The sequence below is a fragment of the Megalobrama amblycephala genome, linkage group LG16 (assembly GCF_018812025.1).
Source record: "Megalobrama amblycephala isolate DHTTF-2021 linkage group LG16, ASM1881202v1, whole genome shotgun sequence".
NCBI classification, from domain to species: domain Eukaryota; kingdom Metazoa; phylum Chordata; class Actinopteri; order Cypriniformes; family Xenocyprididae; genus Megalobrama; species Megalobrama amblycephala.
Window position 1 is genome coordinate 33098012 of NC_063059.1, and position 21646 is coordinate 33119657.

General features: G+C 36.3%; 1 protein-coding gene across 1 annotated transcript in view; it reads right to left on the reverse strand.

The window, feature by feature from the left end:
- prkd2 (protein kinase D2) overlaps positions 1–21646 on the reverse strand; it is a 47314-nt gene that overhangs the window by 19367 nt on the left and 6301 nt on the right. The window contains exon 2 of the mRNA XM_048161165.1: positions 1749–1887. Coding sequence (XP_048017122.1) covers positions 1749–1887 — 139 coding nt within the window. The remainder of the gene's footprint in view (positions 1–1748; positions 1888–21646) is intronic.

A 21646-nucleotide genomic window follows, 5' to 3' on the forward strand; every position in this document is an offset into this window, starting at 1 on the left:
ACAAAAAAAATCAAATGTCATTCAAACCTTGTTTAAGGACAATGTGCAGTAAATGGACACTGATTTTAGGTAGCAAATTGAGTCTAAATCTGAAAATATTCTTATGTAAATTATGAACATTTATGTGATTTGCAGTGTATGAAGCCATGTGAGTTGGAGTGAGAGATACAGCTCTATTAAATCTATTATTTCAACATCCTCTTAAAACACTTCTATGCTGATTAGCTACATTTGATCTTCCACTTTGGCTCTCGGACATCGGGCTCACAATTAACTGGAGCTTGTGTGAGTTTCTCTACCAGATAAGTGATCAAAATTGGCCGAATGGGACTTTCATATGATCTAATCAGGTCAAATCTATTTCTTCAATGAACACTGTACAAAGTAATACACTATATCTACTCCATAAAATTTTGGCAACAGATTACAAACAGTATTATTAGTTAAATTCAACAAATAGAATTGAGTTAGAATTAATCAAATGAATTCCTTAGATGTCAACCATTTAAAACGAGTAAAATTTAAACAAAAATATCTGAACAGACAGATGTCAAAGATGAATTAAGAACTCTTTATTTTCTATTGCCAACATTGAAGACGCCTGATGATAACAAGCAGAATCACTGAAGCAAAGAGAAACACAAGGATTAACAGAGGTTCAGATTGAAAATGTTTGGTCACTATTATGGTGCTCGGTGTTTCATTTAGGTGGCCAGATTGACTCTTTGCATTGTATGTCAGTTTGTGGGTTTTTGTATTCAACAATTTTTATACGTTGAATTTAATTAATAATATTGCTTGTTATCTGTTGCTACAATTTTATTGAGTAGATAGAGCGTATTACTTTTTACAGTGATAGTGCCAAACAGCTATTGTTCAGATTTTGGCTATTGGCTTTACAGCCATTTTAACATTACAGAAAAATGTGTCAACTCTCAGAAAAATGACTTTGTGTCATATACTGTTGATTTATATCCATTCACTACTGTGTTTTTGCCTCTGAAAGGCATTTTGATATTAAAAGGGCTCAACACAATCTTCACAGGAATACAAAGCCTGTGGATTCATGTTCTAGTGCTTCCATTTGTCACAGCATAATAATATCTCTATGTGTTGCTCTGTATAGGTAAATACAATACAAAAAAACATTTTTTGTGTGACTGTGACTTCATCTGAAAATTGAATAAAACATGCAGTATTCGGCATAAAGAAAAGGAGGACTCTTTTGCATTTAAATATTTTACTTATGAGTTATTAATTCTCATTATTGTTGTGTTATTTTAGCATTATTTATATCATATTATAGCATTAATTCATATTTTCTGAATTAGCTTTGATTTGCATATTTCAGTTCTCTCTTTAAGTTTTTGTCATTTTTAATATATTTTTAAAACTGAAATATAGATTAAAGCTATATATATATATATATATATATATTTCTATATTTCTATATTTCAGTTTTAGTCATTTTAGTACTATTTTAGACTCTCTTTATATTCTTATTACTGTAGTAGCAACATTATTATAATTATATTTAATGAATCATTTTAAAATTTTAATTAAATTTAAGCAAGAATGATAATTTCATTCAAATTACAATAATGGGAAAAATGGAAAAATGGGGGAAACAGGCCAAAAGTGACTCATGTCAGCAGAAATCGTCAAATCTCGATAATAAATGACTTCTACCAGCTTTGTTGCTGCAAATTTGAATGTCTTTTAAGCTGCTGGTTAACTGTATTACCCACCGGACAGAACAACCTCCACCAGGTCCCCCTCCTGGATATCCGACACTGCCTTGACCAGCTGCAGGATGTTATTGCTGCTGGTGTCGTGCTTGAAGAGGAGGATCTTGTCATAGATCCCATAAAAGCCACATTCAGGAAACTGGACAAAACAAAGAAAGCAAGATAAATTTATTAGCCTCTTTTATAGAGCATCTATACATATCCACTGCACTGCACTAATGTAATATTTCTCTTTTCCTGTTGTCGGCAACCGTCGCTGCACTACAGCAGCTCAACCACAACATCCTTGAATGATTTTTGGCTCATGGATAAACATGGCGAATCCAGCATTTTGGGGTGAGTTACTGGGAATGGTGGTCGTTACTGAAGAGCCATCTGCAAGGGTTCCTGATGGTGTAAAAATGGTGGCAGTTTTGCAGGTGTACCCACCAGGGAACTCCTCTCTTATTTGTGCAAGTGTTGCACGTCGAGTTGGGGGGGGGGGAGGTTGTTTTTTGCTTCTGCCAGCTGCATTTTGAAGATTTCCTGTTGTTGCAGAGAAGAGCTTTTAATTTGTGTAGCTCTGCTGTGTTGAGAGCTGCCGTAATTCTTCTGAATGGATTTAGAGGTTTTATGTTGTTTGTGTTGTTTTAGGAGATTGTATTAAGAAAAATGTAAATTTCCTTGAACTTTTGACTGTCCAAAAAGAGTACAAAAAAAGAGGCAGCAGGATGTATAGCCTACTATTATGCATAAACATAATTTTTTCAGTCAGTATGTAACTAACGATAACAAACATTTTCCAAACATTGTGCGGGTTCAAACCTTTGCCATTAAACATGCTAGTCATCCATTTTGCCAAACAGGAAAATTCGGTCATCATTTACTCACCTTATGTTGTTCTAAACCTTTTGTGGAACACGAAAAAAAGATATTTTGAAGAATGAAAATCAATGGGGCCCAATCAGGGTTGCCAGCTATGCGGGACAAAACTACACTAATGGCCAATAAAAATGGGGGGGGTAAGTAAATGATGACAAAAATTTCATTTTTGGGTGGACTAACAGTGCATCAAAATGTGTTTTGTTTGTGTCACAATAGCAGCGTTTCCATTACGCTTCAAATTGCGCAAATTGAAATTGCGAATTAAAAATACGCCCAATGGAAACGCATGAATTTAAAAAGTTTTTTACGCTTGCATAAGGTGGTTTTTCAGGCAATTCAAAAAAGCAATATTTTGGAAAGAGTTTTTTTTTCTGCATTTACAGGTCATTACGGGAATACTGGATTCTAAACAAAGAAATGACACAATTTATCAAGACCTCGAAGCAGATAAGAAGGAGAAACACCCAGAAACACCTCATACATGGCCGCTCCCAAGTATAAGGGGCTTTCCTCGCCATTAATGCTTGGATAACATGCCTACGTCTCCTTCGATTAAAAATAATGCTTAGTGCAGTGGCTGCAATATACTTAAACCTACTAACATCCGTTGCCATGATATTTGGAATGACATATCACAAGAGGAAAAAATTACGTTTTAGTTGCATAACATCAGTTAATGGAAACACTGTCATTTTGCAAAAGTTATCGACATTTAGAAAATATTGCAAAAGTTTTGTGCAAATCTGTAATGGAAACCTGGTTACTGTCAATCAAACCTTTGCAAAGAGGCTGTTATTGAAGAATGGTTTTCTACTGAATCACATAGTCCATAAGTAAAACTTTGTATCTCATTTTACATGCAAAGAGAAAGCTTACTTTGGTCAGTGAGAGTGTGAAAATGGTCATGTAATATTACATTACCACAGATTTTAGGGCATGAAAATCTAAACCAAAAAAAATTATCAAAAACATATGACACGAACACTTTAAGGACTTTCATTTGCAGCTTGGAGCATTTTCAAAACCATATGGCGACGTTAAACCAACAAAAATAATTTACATCCAAAGCCTTTTGATCACCAGGCATGTAGAGCAGCAGAAAAACAGCTCTTTGATGAAGATCTTGCAGGGGGATTCCAACGCAGTGTCGCGCAGAACCCATTTAGGCTAATTAGCATGTGATCTGGCGTGGTGGATTCAGTTGGTTGCCTTTCATTTCAGGCTGACAGCTGTGAGCGTGCTGAGATATAAGCCTGAGAGCCAGTCGGGTGTGATACCCGAGCACTTCTGCATTACAGCCATCGCCTGCCAATCATTGTAGAGCGAAATCCCAATTGGCACCAAGCAACTACCTGGCATGAGAAGATTATACCTGAACAAGCCAACTTGGACCGACTTTGAAATGAGAAAGCTGGGCAGAGTCAATAGCATGACATAGGTGCAGTGTTACATATAAAGGATGAAGGAACAACAAGGACGAAAAAAGATACAGCCGCCCCATACGGCAGGTCAAAGGAGTGTGGGACGTGGGGTTGATAATGTCAGTCAAATGCATAGAGGCTTATCATTGGAGCAGATCTCCTGAATACTTTATAATGCCCATTTCAATGCATGTCATGCAACTCAGTGAGTTGGAAGCCATCACAACAGCAGCCTCACTCTTTCTGAAGGGCCCTCGTCTTGTGTCTTTGTGGGTGTGCGAGCAGCACTAGAGAAAGTCAATGGGATTTTCCACTGTGGAACATGGAATCAAGGATAATATCCACACTTTTTATTCCACTGACTTCTATTCATATGCATGCGAATGTGGGAGACAGAAAACACAAGCTCATGCAAATTTTGAGGCGTTTTAAATTTCAAATTTGGTGAACTCGTATCACGTGAAGACGTGTGACCAATAGAAGATTGATACGTCATGGGATGACCTTTTATAACTCCCTGATATACTGACGACGAAGTTCTTTTTCATTCTTCTATTAGGGGTAGAAAGATGTTTGAAATACCTTTGCCGAGATACAGTGTTAGTGAATATCCCAACAGTGGTGATCACTAACAAATTGACATCGGTGAGAAACCAGCCGTTAAGAAAGAATCTGACCATACTGATGTGGATATGTTTGCATGAACTTTATACAATAGATTGCTTTAAAGTAAGCAGCTTTACAGTATTAAACATGAAAAAACAGTGCAGTGTCTCTTTCAACAAGAATTTCAATAGAGCTTCAATTTCTGTTAAAAAGCAGCTCTCCTGTGTGTTCATGTTCTTCCTCGCGTCTGACCTCGATGGCTGAACAGAAGAAATGAACCGGAAAAGATTTCCATGTCAAAGAAGGCGGAGCCTCAGAGCCACACCTACCTATTAAAAAAATCACTACAGACCAATGGTAGTTTGAAGGTGTTTTCCAGCCTGAGCAACTTTTCCTGAAAGTTTACTTTGACAAGGTGTTTTGATTTCACGGAAAGAACTCCAAACGAATGTTGTTTTGGCCTGATTTGGTTTGAAATTATGTCATACATGTTCATTCTTTGATTTCGCTTGGCTTGAAGTATATTAGCTGAACTAAAAGAACGCAACCTTTAAATCTGCAGTATTGCAGTAAAGTGAAGAAGAATACATTTTGGATGTATTATGTGTTGAATTATATTTTTAAAAAAAGATGCAGCAGAGAGTATAAAGTCATATTATGACCATTGCAGCGTCTGTAGACATTTCGCATCCTAGTCTAGTGTGATTGCAGGTTAACACACACACGTCGCACACTCAAAAATCCATTCATGCATAAAGAATCCTGTAAATAAGTAAAATCAGGTTTAAGATTCAACCAGAATTGGTGCGCTGGTCTTGCATTCAATGTGGAGTTTTGGTGGGACTTTCCATTCATTGACATGCTAATGAACAATGTACAATCCAATCTGGCAGGGGATCATGTTGATGTTGTGATATGAGCATGGAAAAATCATTTACAGCACAAGAGCGAGGGGTGTGAGAACACAAACCCATACACAAGATCAGAGAGCTTCAAAGCTCCCCACAGTTGCGGAAGACAGGAAGAAACAAACTGAGACAAAAGGAAAGAGAAAGAGTATAGAGAATTACTGCACTCCATACCCAAAACAACACCTTTCCACCCAGTTCCTGTTTTTTCCACTGCCAGAACCGCCTAAGGATTCCCATGTGTTCCTTTCGGAGCACATGTGGTTAACCTCCACCTCATCCAGAGGAAGAGACGGACCCAGGTCCCTGCCTTTCGCCCAAAATACTCCCTCCCTCTGCCTGAAGCTTCCACAAGAAAGTCAACAACCCTCCATCTTGTCTATTTCCAGAGGCTTGAGCTGTTGCCAAAGATTATAGTCCACACCCGGCCTGCTACCGCAACTTCTAACCAGCCTCTAAACATACTTGACAGCAGCAGGCGGCCTCAAGCAAAAACGGTCCCGCAGTGGTTTGAGGCTCTTGCTATAATGAGCAAAGTCTGTTCAGAGTCTGCCTGCAATTAATAGAGCTGGTTCACACATATATTATTTCTGCTTTAATGGCTGATGAGTCAAACCATTATTTCGGTCCCATTATAACTATAGTATAAAACAGTCTCAGAACAGCTACAGCTTGTTCACTGCCACAAAAAATGACAAGCTCTAATCTGATTGGCTGATGGTACGGGCTGCTACAATGAGCACTTTTGAGAAAGAACTAATAGAGTGCCCCAGGGATGACGCATTTTTGTAGGCAAAACCCGGAAGCGAGTTAGCATTTTAGGACTTCCGGTTCCAACGCCGTAAAGTCTATGGGTTTTTTGAATGGGTTTTTGCGAAATTGCCTGAAATAAGGTCTGTGGTTAACAAAGCCTCTAAATACTTTCACGTTTTGATCTATGACATAAAACACACCAGTTATAACCCACTTGTGATTTTTTTTAAACTTTTACTGTGTCTTAAAAATGGAGGTTGCTAACAAGTTGCTAAAAGGGACTACTTCCTTTGGAGGGGACTTTAGACGTCATCATTAAAAACGGGACATTTGGACAGCATTTCTCATGAAAAAGTGGATAAGTATTCATACACAGCACATATCATAAACAGCGAGCATGTTTGTAAATATTATCTTGATAGACAAAACGTGTAAGTGTCATAACCCTTTGTTAAACACAGAGCTTATTTTCTGCGATTTTCCAAAAGTCTATGGGAAAAATGCATAGGCTTTCAACCGAGGGAACCCGTGCGCCGCTAACTTCCGGGTTGGCCTCCAGAAACGCGTCATCCCTGGGGCACTCTATTACTGTATTTGCTAAAGTATGGAAGGCTAACAGAATCAAACACGTAAAAGATACTAGCAAGAGTTGTTTGAGGTACTTAGCAAAACGTTGATGTGCTGAATTGTACAATTCACTTTTTTTCAGGGTTACATTTGTGGAATAACTAATATTTATTACTTTTAGAAATAAATTCTGATTATAAAATGTACATATTTATAGTCATGGCACATAGATGTCATGCATGGTAGATGGAAGCACCGGAATAGGGAATGGATTTTAGGTGCATTAATGACAATATATTGAGTAGCCTAGAATTGGTAAATAAAAAGAGCAGTAACGAAAAGGCCTTTTACATAAATCATGTTCAGGATGAACGTGAATCTGGCAAAGTTTGTGTATCGTACCATGGCAGTTTGGAAATTAAATGTCTGGTTAGTGGCTCTAAAAGTTCATTAGTTCATGCACTATGGTTTCGCTGTCATAAACCATGTGAAAATAAGTCTTTATCAATTGATAATCTACCCCTGTAACCATAATTTGTGTGAAAAGGAGCAAAAGTTGTTGTTTTACTGCCACTAGTGTCCATTTCACCTGGAAACTGCATTGACTTGAATGTATAGGTATATTTTTGGAGTTTTGCAAAAATGTTGGAAGAGGCACGTTTTTCCAATGAGCCTAGATTGGACGTAAACATGAGTATTTTCTTTTCTTTTTTATTAATAAGAACCTTGATGGTCTAAAATAATACACTCAAATATAAGATGCGTCATTCAATTGCCTGCATACTCTAACTACAACAAGCACTTGCGGCTTACTACTTTGTACCAACCCAATTCTCATTTCATTTGCCAATTAAACTGGTAGCAAATAATATGTTTTTCCAGACCACTGTGGGATTTTACAGTTTGGCCCTTAGGCCAAACTATCAGCCACAAATCGCTCAGCTACATATGTATCCTCAATTGTTCTTATGCATGTTTGCACAGTGGCACAGACAATAGACGCTGGTGCAATCATATCTGCCATTCCCTGGGCTTTGCTTGGAGACAGCGCAGTGTTTCTAAGGGTGCTTTGTGTTGACTAGGATCGTGTTTCCCACATGGTCTCAGGCGGCTGCGCCCATTATGACTCTGATGAATTATGGAAACCTTTGCCCCCCTCTCTTCTCTTCTCTTCTCTTCTCTTCTCTTCTCTTCTCTTCTCTTCTCTTCTCTTCTCTTCTCTTCTCTTCTCTTCTCTTCTCTTCACAGAGCAGTCTACACAAACACCTTTCACAACATCCGTCAGGACTTTGACCTGTCTCACCAGACATGAGCACGTTGATATGAAACCACATGCTATAAATAGCCAATGTCCTCTGCTTACATGTAATATTGCAAATCTCTGGACTGACTGAAAGCAATAAAGAGTGACATTTATTTGCACTCCCAAGTGTGAACTGTATTTTCCCTCCTCGTATTACCCATCAAATGCCAATAAAGGGTGATCCCCAGTGCGCTCCAGGGATTTAAGACAGATCTGGCAACAACTTCTTCTAATAAAACTCTAGTATCAAATAAACTGCACCGTTGATCTTCCAATGCGAATAGCTTTTTAAAAGTAGCTCAGGTTGTGAAGCAGACACTGAAGCTGCAAGTGAACAATCCACACACACAAAAATCACTTGCACTGTTAGTTGCCTTTATGTCCAATAACAGGTAGATGTGACTGTCAACATGTTTCAAATCTCTGAGAAAATTTAAATATAAAAACTTTTTCATCATTAAATTTGTTTACTTTTAATACTGCAAATAGCAGTTACTGCTAAGCTAACACAGCTAGTAGGCTAACATAAAACAAGGAGTTGTAACACTAACACAAATTGAAGTTCTAGTCTTTTAACACTAATAATAATCCATACATTAATAACAATAATAATCAGATGTTAATACCAAAGTACTTTGTAATATACAATGGAATTTTAATGGTAGCTACGATTCAGTGTACTTACTTTAGTACACCACTGTAGTTTGTTTTGTTTGTTTATTTACTGATATTCTTCTAACTTTGCTTATTTAACTTTATCCTTTAGTAAAAGACATATGGACATGCACACATGAGTTGGCGAGGTCACTTTGTGAAAAAAAAAAAAAAAAAAACTTGCCAATAGACTGAACACGTAAAATTTTCACGAATTCACAATTCAGAAAACGATACCATTATCGTCTCCACGTAAATTACAAAAACAAATTTTGCGCATAGTGTTTCTTTACAAAGTGACATCACCAACTACTGGCTTGCATTCGTAATACAGCATTTTTAATTGTTTTTGATCATTTTGACAACGTTGTCGTATGCACACGAAAAATGCAAAGAAAAAACTTTTCCGTTTTTAGTACATCGTTGTTGTGTAAATTCACTCGTTAAGACAATGATATGCTGCCACCTACTGGTGGTTGATAAAGTGAGTGATTAAGATTCCATACTGTTGTTTTGACCAATCATGATTGGTTAAAGAGACTGAATGCGTTTACAAATAAACCATTAAGAGTTAAATATGAGATAACATTGTTAAATAACAGACATAATTGAGTAATTGAAACGGGCCTATGAATTTCAAAGGCGGCCTCTAATAAGATATATTGCATTCATCTATGAACCCCCTTAAACCACTTTGTGGCTTCATTCTGTGATATGATCATGCTCACATGACCAAGACCATGGTTTGACAATGCGAACACAGTTTGGCCACAGCATTTTTAGAATGAATGTTTGCAACACCATGACCCACTTCAGTCTGTTATTATTCCCACACGTCAAGGCCTCGTTCTTACAAACAAACTCCTTAATAATGGAACGAGAAGTCACTTTTTCCTTAGATTGCCCTTTGTGTGCTATCCAAACATCAACTAATTGTAATGGAAATGCCCATTGCTCCAATTCAGGACTCAAAGACCTGCTTTATAGTGTTTAGAGACGTTGTGCAACCAGAGAGCCACATTCAAGAGCACCAAGGCAACGTAAGAATAGACTATTTTGGCATTTTATGCTTTTTTTGCTACTTTTTTTTTTTGATGAGAAGATTATTAGCTCTTGCAGATTTCTATTCTATTTCTACATTGCATATTTCTTACATTGTAGCCTACATTTTGTAATATTTTAAGCTCAAGAGAAGCTGGACATATTTTACTGAAGTTATTATTTATAGGAATCTCTTTCAACCTCATCTACTGTACATTTTTGGGGTCATGTGGGCCCTGAGGTTGAACACCTCCACATTAATAGTAGGTAAAAGAAAAAGGAAAAAAGACGACTGGGTAGCTAAACCAAGAGAGAACTGTGTGAGAGCATGAGAATCTGGGTCAAAAATAGCAACAGAGAAGTGAGAAACATGAACTATTAGAGTAGGGTTCCGCTTTTCATCATCACCGCCATTTCCTTTCATATATCTAGTGTTTACAACACACACACAGTTTATGTGGCTTTTTATGCCCAGCATTGCTTCTTTAATTGTAAAGAAGAGTTCACACAGTTCTAAGCACTGAAGACAAGTGTCAAACAAGTCAATGAAGTGAGACCTTCTCTTTTGATAGTTCCTTTTGAATTGATCTAGAGGACAGATAACTGTAATTGAAACTGCTGCCTAAAATGCCACAAGCAGATTAAATGAAATATGACAACTATTTGCCTATCAGTGAACAAAAACAAAGCTTCACAAACATAAGGCCTAAATAGCTGTAAAGATTTATGTAGTTGCACAGACGTCATTGATTATACAGTCATACCAGACTCATACTCAGTGTATCGTGCCAGAAGCTGTAACTGCTTATATGACCAATATAATTGCTAAAGCCACTATTTGCACAGTAATTACTACAGTCGACCAATATAAAGCAAATAAACAAACAATGCATATGACATCATATTTACTGAGTCAGATTTTGTGACATTCTACATGAAAGTTTCTGTAACATATTGCCTAAAGTTGATCTACAGTAGGTGACATTTAGGGCTCTGCCTTCAAGTGCATCTGACACTCATAGTCGACTCAACTCAAAGTAGCTTTTTAAAAAATGATATTAAGGACAATAAGCCCATATAACTACATCTGAATTCAAAAATATATATATATATATATATATATATATATATATATATATATATATATATATATATATATATATATATATAGCATCAAAACCAAATGTTTGTGTTACATAATGCAATCTGTGAAAATCGCACATGAGATTCAATAAGTTAAACTCCACCCCCTTGGTGATTTTGAATGAACGTAGGCTGCACCCGAAATCGCATACTACTATATAGTAGGTGAAAAACAGTATGTGACAAAAGAAGTACGCCTATGTCTGAAAAGTAGGCAAAAAGTATCTGGATGACCTACTACTTCCTGTGAGATTCTGAAGTGTGCATATGATGGACATTTCACTATCCCATGAAGCCACGGGAGAGGATTTATGAAAAGCAATGCAACTGACGCTGGTTGATCACATGATCATGACAACATGGAGAATGTAGTATGTCTGGATTACCTTCATACAACATACATTCATACTATACAGAACTTACTTTTAGCGCTCACAAAGTACTTATTCAAAATAAGTACCTACTCAAGATAGTATGCGATTTCAAACTCAGCCTATGATGCATACTTTAATGCATTTGGAAAAGGGGAAAAAATACCACTAAGAACCTCTATGGGTACCTTGTGTCACTCTTATAAGTGACCCCCCGTCAACAATATTTAACCATATTTTGGATAATTTACAGGAAAAAGCTTTTAAAACAATTCAAACACTAAAAAGCATATCTGAGAAAACGGCAGACTGCAACAGTTGCTAAGTTAGCACTGTTTAGTAATGTTTATAAAATTGGGCTTATCAATTCTTAGTCAATTTTAAATAATATCTGTGCAGGTGGAAGAAAGTTCTACTCTTGGAAGTACCCTTGTAAAAAAAAGAAGTGTGCTTAATTGTGTTGAACGTGCAGGAAATATTAATAAAATTAATAGCCTCTAAGGAATTACACTTTCATGACTATGTTTCTTCACACACTTAAGTACACTTTTAAAAAGTGCACTTTGTAAGTCAAATTAAAAGATTGACTTTAAAGTAGATTTTATAACATTGTTTTTATAATTTCTTGTCATCCTTTAAATAAGTACACTTATTTTGATGTGTTGAATACTAAAAAACATGTAAAGTACTTTAAAGTGTGCTATTCAGTATTAGATTTAAAGTTAAAGGATTAGTTCACTTTTAAATACACTTTTCCTGATGAATTTACTCACCCCCATGTCATCCAAGATGTCAAAAGAAATTAAGGTTTTTGATGAAAACATTCCAGGATTTTTCTCCATATAGCGCATTTCAATGGCTACCAACAGATTGAAGGTCCAAACTGCAGTTTCAGTGCAGCTTCAAGGGCTTTAAACGATCCCAGACGAGGAATAAGGGTCTTATCTAGCGAATCGATCGGTCATTTTCGACAAAAATACAACCGTTTATGCTTTATAAACAAAATATCGCCTTGAACGTACTTTCTGCTTCCGCATTCTATATAACGCTTACGCTGTATGTCCTACGCCTTCCCTATTCTACCTACGGAACGAACGTGGCGCCAGTTTCGCTTTTTTCCGTAAGTTGAAATGGGAAGGCGTAGGACATTCAGCGTAAGCGTTATGAAGAATGCGGAAGCGGAAAGTACGTTCAAGGCTATATTTTGTTTATAAAGCATAAACGGTTGTATTTTTGTCGAAAATGACCGATCGTTTCGCTAGACAAGGTCTGTAATTTTGACCTTCAACCTGTTGGTAGCCATTGAAATGCACTATATGGAGAAAAATCCAGGAATGTTTTCATCAAAAACCTTCATTTCTTTTCGACTGATGAAAGAAAGACATGAACATCTTGGATGACATGGGGGTGAGTAAATTTATCAGGAAAAGTGTATTTAAAAGTGGACTAATCCTTTAATATATTTTAAAACTTCGGTTTCACTTTATTTTCGAGTACGTGTACTTATATGTACTTACAGTCTACTTACCTAAGAAAATACTGAGTAATATAAGGTAACTACAGGTTTAGATGTAAGTTCAGAGTTAGTACCTAGTTATTGCCCAGTTATTAACTGTAATAAGTACATAGTATGTACATGGACTGTAAAATAAAGTGCTACCAAAACATCTAAATTGCAACATCATTACAAATGCATTTAAATACATAACATACACATTTCAAAAGAAATGACACTAATGTGTTTTAGTTTACAATAAATGCTTGTCAGTACATTCAACAGTACACTTTAACCATATTTAACAATAGACGTAATCATGAAAGTCTTAAGTGGGTCAAAAAAGCACTCAAAATTTCAGCTAATTGCAATTTAAATGATAATACATTTTTAATTAATTGCAATTAACATGCAATTAAGTGTTTAAAAACAATATGATAATGAGTTTTTTTTATAATAAGCACTTTTTAAAAGTATGCTAAAATGCACTTCTTTTCACAAGGGTATGAAGCAAAAGGAGATTACTGTGTAAAGTGGCACACCAGACTGAATGAATATTAGGAACAATGGCTGATTGTTTGCAACATACATGTTTTGTTTCCAATCAGTACAGCTTATACACTTACCATTTCATAAAGATAACCCTTTCAAAAACAGTTCTCCTATAAGCATTTGTTCCATTGTGACCATATAAATTTGAATAAACGGAAACTGGACTGGCTGCTTAATGTTTGGAGGGCAGGCATGCATATGTTTTTAAAATGTTGCAAACAGCACTCGGAAGAGACATAGTCAAAAGGCTCATCTTAAAAATAACATAAAATGAATAACGCAATACAATGTTCGAGACAACACCCTTGGCTGCAACTTCTTAAGCCGTCCACCGTCATCACCTTCGAAATAGTCTTCTGTTTCTAGCTAAATGGCTAAAACAAAAACTTCCCAAGGATTTTGGCAGATATTTACGTAAAATGAAATGATGGCATGGCAATTGTTGTGTAAAGACGTCAACAGGCTACACTCATTAGAGGCCAGCAAATGCTTGGCTCAGTGCGGGCATTATATCAGCCTTTGTGTTTGTGCGTGATGGAACAAATGCTTTTCGCAAGTCAGGTTATTTTTGGGTCGCGTGATGTCATAGTTCCTCCAAGCTGAGAAACCTATCTGAAATGCCAAGTTTTTTTTTCTCTGAGGCACGGTTTAAAAACCTGAGAGACAGGAATGAATGAGAATTCCCCGTCGCAAGAGATGACGCAATAAACGGGTGATGTCAGTAGCTGATTCACAACAAATACAACACTGAGGTCAGCAGGAGCACAATAGCATAAAAGATTCTATTCTACTGAGTTTTACTCTTTTCTTCTATTCCTCCACCCAAAAACTAAAGGAGTTCTTTGCTATGCAAATCTGAACAGCTAGTAAAGTAGCTGACCATTTAAAGAAACTACCCTTGTGAAAAAGAAGTGCACTTGATTGTATTGACTGTGCACTTTTAATGTACTTTATATATTAAAATTATATTTTTAAAATGTGTACTTGCAGATAATATATTATTCAAATCAAGGCTCCTTAAGTGTACTTAAAGGGTTAGTTCGCCCAAAAATGTCGTTCCACACGTGTAAGACCTTCGTTCATCTTTCGAAGACACATTAAGATATTTTTGATAAAATCCGATGGCTCAGTGAGGCCTCCTTTGACAGCAAGACAATTAACACTTTCAATGCCCAGAAAGCTACTAAATACGTATTTAAAACAGTTAATGTGAATTGGTTTTTTGGAGCACAAAAAGTATTCTCGTCACTTCATAACATTAAGGTTGAACCACTGTAGTCACATGAACTGTTTTAAATATGTCTTTACTACCTTTCTGGGCATCTGAAAGTGTTACTTATCTTGCTGTCAATGGAGGCGTCACTGAGCCATCAGATTTCATCAAAAATTTGTGTTCCAAAGATGAACGAAGGTCTTACGGAAAGACATGAGGGTGATTAATTAATGACAGAATTTTCATTTTTGGGTGAACTAACCCTTTAAAGAGAGTACACTTTCATCACTATGATTCTTAAGTACATTTTTAAAAGTGCCCTTTGTAATAATGTCAGATTGAATTTTTTACTTTATAGTCTTTTTTAAATCACTGTTTTAATAATCTTTTGTCATGCTTTAAAGAAGTACTCTTACACAATGCTGGGTTGTTTCAACTCATAGTTGGGCCAAATGGAAAAAACCAACCATTGGTTTTTACATTTTTAAATTACATTTTTAAAAAGTGTTGGGTTTGTGCAAATTTGACCCAACCATGGGTTGAACAACCCAGCATTTAGAGTGCATTTTGATGTTCTGACTATCATACTAAAGCACATGTAAAGTAATTCATTATGAGTGCTATTTGATACATTTCAAGTTAATATATTTTAAATGTACTAAATAGCAACTCCATCATTGCAAATGTGTAACTGCAAATATATTTTAATATATGGCATAGGCCTACATGTTTTAGAGAAATTACATTTTAGTTTATCATGCTTGTAAGTACATTCAACAGTATCTTTAACCATATTTTAAAGACAGTTACAGAAATTACATGTATATGTGTATTTAAGTCCTACTTAAGTAGTTAAAACAAAACTCTAAAGTTCAGCTAACTGCATTTAACTTTTAACTTCAATACATTTTCATTGAATTGCAATTAACATGCATTTAAGTGTACAAATACATTACATTCAGATCACACTTAAGTATATTAGTGTATTCAAAAGCATGCCAAAGTGTACTTATTTCACAAGGGTAAAATAAAAGGATGCACTTTTTGACACTTGACAAGTCAATAAATACTCACAGCACAGCGCTATTTAAGCACATTTAGCATCTGGTAAACTGGACTGCACTTAAGTATATTATTTACATGATCAGTACTCTTTTTGCAAGTATCCTAAAGTAGAGTTCTTTGTCAGAAGGGGAGATAAAAGTACATTGTTTCATAAGGACATAAAAGCAATCAAAGACCCTGTAAAATCAATCTTTCATGGATTTTAGACAAACTATAAATCTATTTAGCTTTACTAGCAAGCTAAAGCTGGTGCACTCAAAAAAGAAAACAAAGCAAACTTCTAGCAGATACACTCAATTATTACGTTTTATCGCTCTATCCTGGAAAATAAAGCAAACATATTTATGATTTACGTATGCACATCTCTAATAATACAATCTCTAGAACAATTGCTTTCAAATATCATCTACAAACAGCAATAGCATGTAGCAAATGATGGCTGTAACTATTCAAAACAGAAAGAGCTCTGCCCCAACCTTCTGTTTTAGCAGGAAATACGTCACGACGGGAAAGACAATTGTGTTTGTCAAACCATTTCATTGGATCTTCATGGGGTTTTCTTATAAACTCAACTACCGCAAAAGCAACAGCAGACCACGGATCAGTAAGCCTGTAAGACATGGTAAAACTCCTGTGATGTTTATGTAGAATATCAGCGTTAAGAGCCTGACTTCCTGTTTGTGTTCTCGCAAGTTCAAGAGGGCAAGGAAGGAAAGGTTTGTGGAGGTACCAACTGTACTGGTTCTTTGTTTAGTTTAGTGTATATGTGGTTTAAGACTACTTTCCTTTGAGTCAGGAGTAGATAGCACAAATATAATAACAAAGGTGAACATCTGTGTAATGGAAAAAGGTGTAAAGGCCAAATTTACATTCCACACATGGCTAGGGCCATTACGTAGAGCATGGCAGCCTGCAGGACTAGTCCAAATACCAGTCATACTAACTGAAAAGTGCTGTCAAACTACTGCTGCTGCAGCATTACAATTGATATACAATACTGTGCAAAAGTCTTAGGCACGTTAGTATTTTCACCCAAAAAAATGCTTTTCAACAAGTTATTTATATCTTTTGCTGTAGTGTCATTAATCGTTGCCATTAATTGTAATAATGCAAAGCTACAGTACTGTGAAAAGTTGTAGGCACTTGTGAAATGCTGTAAAGCCTTTTAAAACCATTATTTTCTGTGAAAATACTAACGTGTCTAAGACATATTCTTATACTTGACTCATATATATATTAACAGCATTAACAGTGGTATATATATCATAAATAAATAATAATAATGTAAATAATGTTGTGAGCTGGATTTGATCTTGTATCACTCACATGAGCACCATAGCTAAAAACCAGACTGTTTATGTTTTCCAAACTGAACCCTAATTACCATAATATTCCAGGTTAAATGAAACTTTATTGATAGCATCTGTGGCATGCTGTCTGTCGCTACAGACATTATTTTGACTCATCATGGTTTGTAAAAACCAACAAAAAGTGTGTTTACACATTATGCATTTAAAATGGTCTAGTTTAGTCTAGTCTAAGGAGCAGTTATATACTAGAAAAACTGTTAAATACAATTACACACAGTTTAAACAAGCTAAATATAGCGTGATAGAGTAACTATCCAACCCTGTCCATACAGTTACGTCATAATTCTCATGAGTGTTAAAGACCAGTAAACCCGGTAATTTTCATAAAATGTGAGCAAAGATGTCAAGAAGGGACATAACTACATGGTTTGCCTATCTGTGCAACACTTTTCCATGAAACTCATAGGAAATTATGCTGGGAATGCATAACCAGAAGTGCATCTAGATAAGATAAGACAATAAGACCATTCAGACAACTACAGCTAAAATACAACACATTTTGGTATAGATTAATTAATAAAAGCTTTTTACTAAAAAATGTATCATGCACATTTTTGCCTTCAAAAGCCTACAACATTCAGTGTATTACTGTAAACAAGTTTTGTTTTTGTAAGTGAAGGATGAGCCAAAATAATTTTCTGTAACAGCATAGCAAATACTATCAACAGAGCTTGAATATTAATTTAGGTTGTGTTATCAATTTTGCTCTATTTATAGGTAGAGTAGGCAATTTCGGACAGGCTCGCAGTAGCAAACTAACTTTGAAGCACAAGATCCCGCCCTTCAGAGCGCTCTCCAAAGCCATGCCTCCTTTAAAACACAAACGCACACAGCAGCGTCTACAAAGTGTTATGAAATGAGAGACGGCGTTAAATTACCTCATGTCTCAAAGCACATTAACATCATAATAATAATGAATGAAAACAACTTACAGAGCTCTGACTTGTACCGCCTGACTGCTGCAGATTCATTTCAGCGTTAACAGTGGTGACACAGAAACGCATAAATCCGAGTCGGAGGACGCTTAATATAAGCTTATAAGCTTGTTGTTTTGGTTCAGGAGGAACTGTAAAAGGTGGTTGCTGTCGCTCTGTGACTGTCTGTCTACAATTCTGCATAGCCTCATGTTCATATATACATCATATATGTTCAATACACATGTTGACAGGCAGGTAGGACATCGTATCATTGCATTCGGACATTGCATATTTAGACCACTTCTATTATTGATTGCTATCAGGATGTGAAGAGAGTTTCAACCAGTATAACAAAAAGTGTTTATAAAACAAATTGCCTACCCTACCTTTAACACAGTCAATGTGATTTTGAAGCAATTTCAAAGTCTTCAAATGCACAGTGACAACAAAAACAACAGTGTCTGAAAGTGGGACCGGAGCCGTCTACCTCCTGAACCCAACATGTTGGTTTAGATGCAAAAATCACACACGTTGCAGACACACACACACACACACAGACAGAGTGATTTCATTAAGCCCACAAACTCACTTTCTGTGCACGGCCCGGGGCTGAAGCAAGGGCTCGGAAAACAAAGCAGCCCTTTTTTATTCAAGTGAACGGTAACATGAGAGGTATGGCTGGCAAGCGGAGGGGAGAAGGGGGCGGAGGGGACTTGGCGAGGGGACTAAATGAGTATGTGCTCCAGCGTGCTGAAATGGTCTTTTGTGGCCCAGGCGTCAGGGTGATGAGGCAGGTAAGCCAACAGGAATGCCACATTGATCCCCAGAGCCATAGTCAGGACTTTATTACTTTGGACAGAAAAAAAATAGAAATGAATGAAAGTAGGGATGAGAATTGAAAAGGTTTTTTTTATAAATTCATAAGATTCTTTTAGTACTTTTGAAGAAGTTGTGACTAATTCTTGAGTCTTTTTTACGAATTAATTGAAAAGAATCAGTACATAAATGTCATGAAATCAGAACTACTGTATTTTTTTATTCCTAACCCTAGACACACATAAAATGATACAGTGATGGTAGGCTATCTGATGCTAATACTATCATGGAACTTTGATATTTCTTGTGTAAAATAAGTGTACTTGAAATGTGCACTTGTAGTGTACTTTAAAAGAAAACTGTACCTGCAGATAATATATTAATGAAATAAAAGGCAATTTAAGTATATTTAAAGAGAGTACACTTTCATGAATATTTTTTTAATGCACTTAAGTACACATCTACACTACAGTACATTTTAAATCAATGTTTGTCATGCTTTAAAAAAGGTACACAAAGTTTTGGGTAGGCAGTTTTGGAGAGGCAAGCTAGCTTTGAAAACATAAGATCCCACCCTCCCTTCAGTAAGCTCCCCAAAACACATGAACAATAATAGTGAATGTAAACAACTTACAGAGCTCTGACTTATACCAAAGACTATAGAATAACACAAGAAGTGTCACTCGTATTGTTTTGAATGGGAGAAAGTGGCGGAATAAGTCCCACCTTCTAAATAAGAGCCAATCGCCGATTAGTAAAATCACGGGTCACTGCAGCGACCGTTAGAAGCTCTGGTTCCTATAGAAACAGTCAGACGCGCGCCTCCGAAATGAGACACAAGAGACGCGCATTTAGGACTGCGCATGCGCATTAGCTTGATCCAGCCTGAAAAATACAGTTTTTGTCATGATTCGAACGTGTAGAAACAAAATTTATGAGACGGTTGTTGTCAGATTTCATTGGTGATTTCAAATATGAAATTTAATTGAAAGCTTGACAAACAGCTTTGGAGAATTTTTTTATGTTTCCCCATTCAAAGCGATAGGAGCTGCACTTGAATGACCAAGAGGCGTTTCAAAGATAGCCGCCGAGTGAAATGACTTGTCTTAAAGGGTCTTTGCTTATACTGCTGTAGATTCATTTCGGCGTTGACAGTGTTGCCATAGAAACGAGTCTGAGGACCTGAACAGCTTCGGGTAGAACGTCACGGGTTGCCATCTCTGAATTACGGTTACGACATGGTGTGAATTTAGCATAAGCTCGATGTTTTGGATCAGGAGGAACTGTAAAAGGCGGCCGATGTTTGTTTGCAGCGCTTGCGACGCTACAACTCTACATATAATGTTTGCGGTGATGTCTGCGGGAGCTTGGTGCGCAGAGGTATGCATGTCGACAGCCAGGTAGGACATATTGCATTCAGACCGAATTCAATGATTGGACAAAAACGTTTTGGTCCTGAGACTTACACAGAACAGAAGATATGTACATTTGTTTTTAACATTTAGACCACTTCTATTATGGATCGCTATCAGGATGTAAAGACAGTTTCAACCTTAACAAAGAGTGTTTATGAAAAACATTGCCTACCCTACCTTCAGTAGGGTATAGTATAGCTTTTTCCCCAGAGTTGTAGCATGTATCACACCCTTTTCCCATACATATACACACACATACTTGTGGGAGAATGGAAATTGAACAGTTAAACACTTAAGCGTTGCTGCTAATGTACTGATACTTTGGTTATACCTGTCTGCACTGCATTGTTTGCACTATTCAATTCCACTGTGTGTGTGTGTATATATATATTACTTGCATATAATGTGATATTTATATTGTAATTATTTATACTATGTGGATTCTTTAAGATATCTGGATCTTTTTTTTTTCTTTTCTCGATGCTGCTGGTCTCTGAGAGCTACTTAACAAATTTCATTATATTATTATATTGACAATAAAGTTTCTTCTTCTTCTTCTTCTTCTTTAAGTTGATGTGTTGACTAACATACTAAAGCCCATGTAAAGTACTTGATTAGAATTGGAACTGTAGTGTGTTATTTGATAGTACATTTAAGGTTAATATATATTTATATAATATAAGTGTACTAAATTGCAACTTCATCATTACAAATATGTAACAAGACAATAAAATTATTTTTATTATTATTATTTAAAGTGCTACTTCAGTGGGTCAAAAATCACTCTAAAATTCAGATAATTGTATTTAATATACAATTATTTTCATTTACTTACAGTTAACTTTCAGTTCATACTTAATGTTCATACTTATTTTTGTAATAAACACTCCTTTTAAAAGTGATTTTATTCACAAGGGATATAGTTACAATGGCTCTGAATGATTACCATAGTGTGCCATGGCACATGTCCATAAAAACATGGTAATACTACTGTACTTTTTTTGGAGCTCAGCATTTAAAAACACACACACATAAATACTCGTCAGCCAGTGTGACTGGAACCAGACTTCTCTCCTCACCCTGAGATCATGTGTTTACCCACTGTGGTAACCCACCCATTTAACTTTCTGCAGCAAACCGGCTTGGAAACACTAAACACAAAACCTCTGTTCTTACACGAATACATGCACTAACACACTGCTCCACCTTCTCCAAAATCGCATGCACACTCCACCCACGTCTAACGTTCACACCGTCCTACATTACAGTCAATCCAAGCACATGAGAGCCTGACACCTCGTTCCACTCGTTTATGCTTTTTTTAATGGTGAAGTTAAGCTGCTTTGATTTGTATTACAATACAAAATCCCTATTCTTCTAAAGAAACCAACTACAAACCATGGTTGGTCTGAAAAGAATATAAT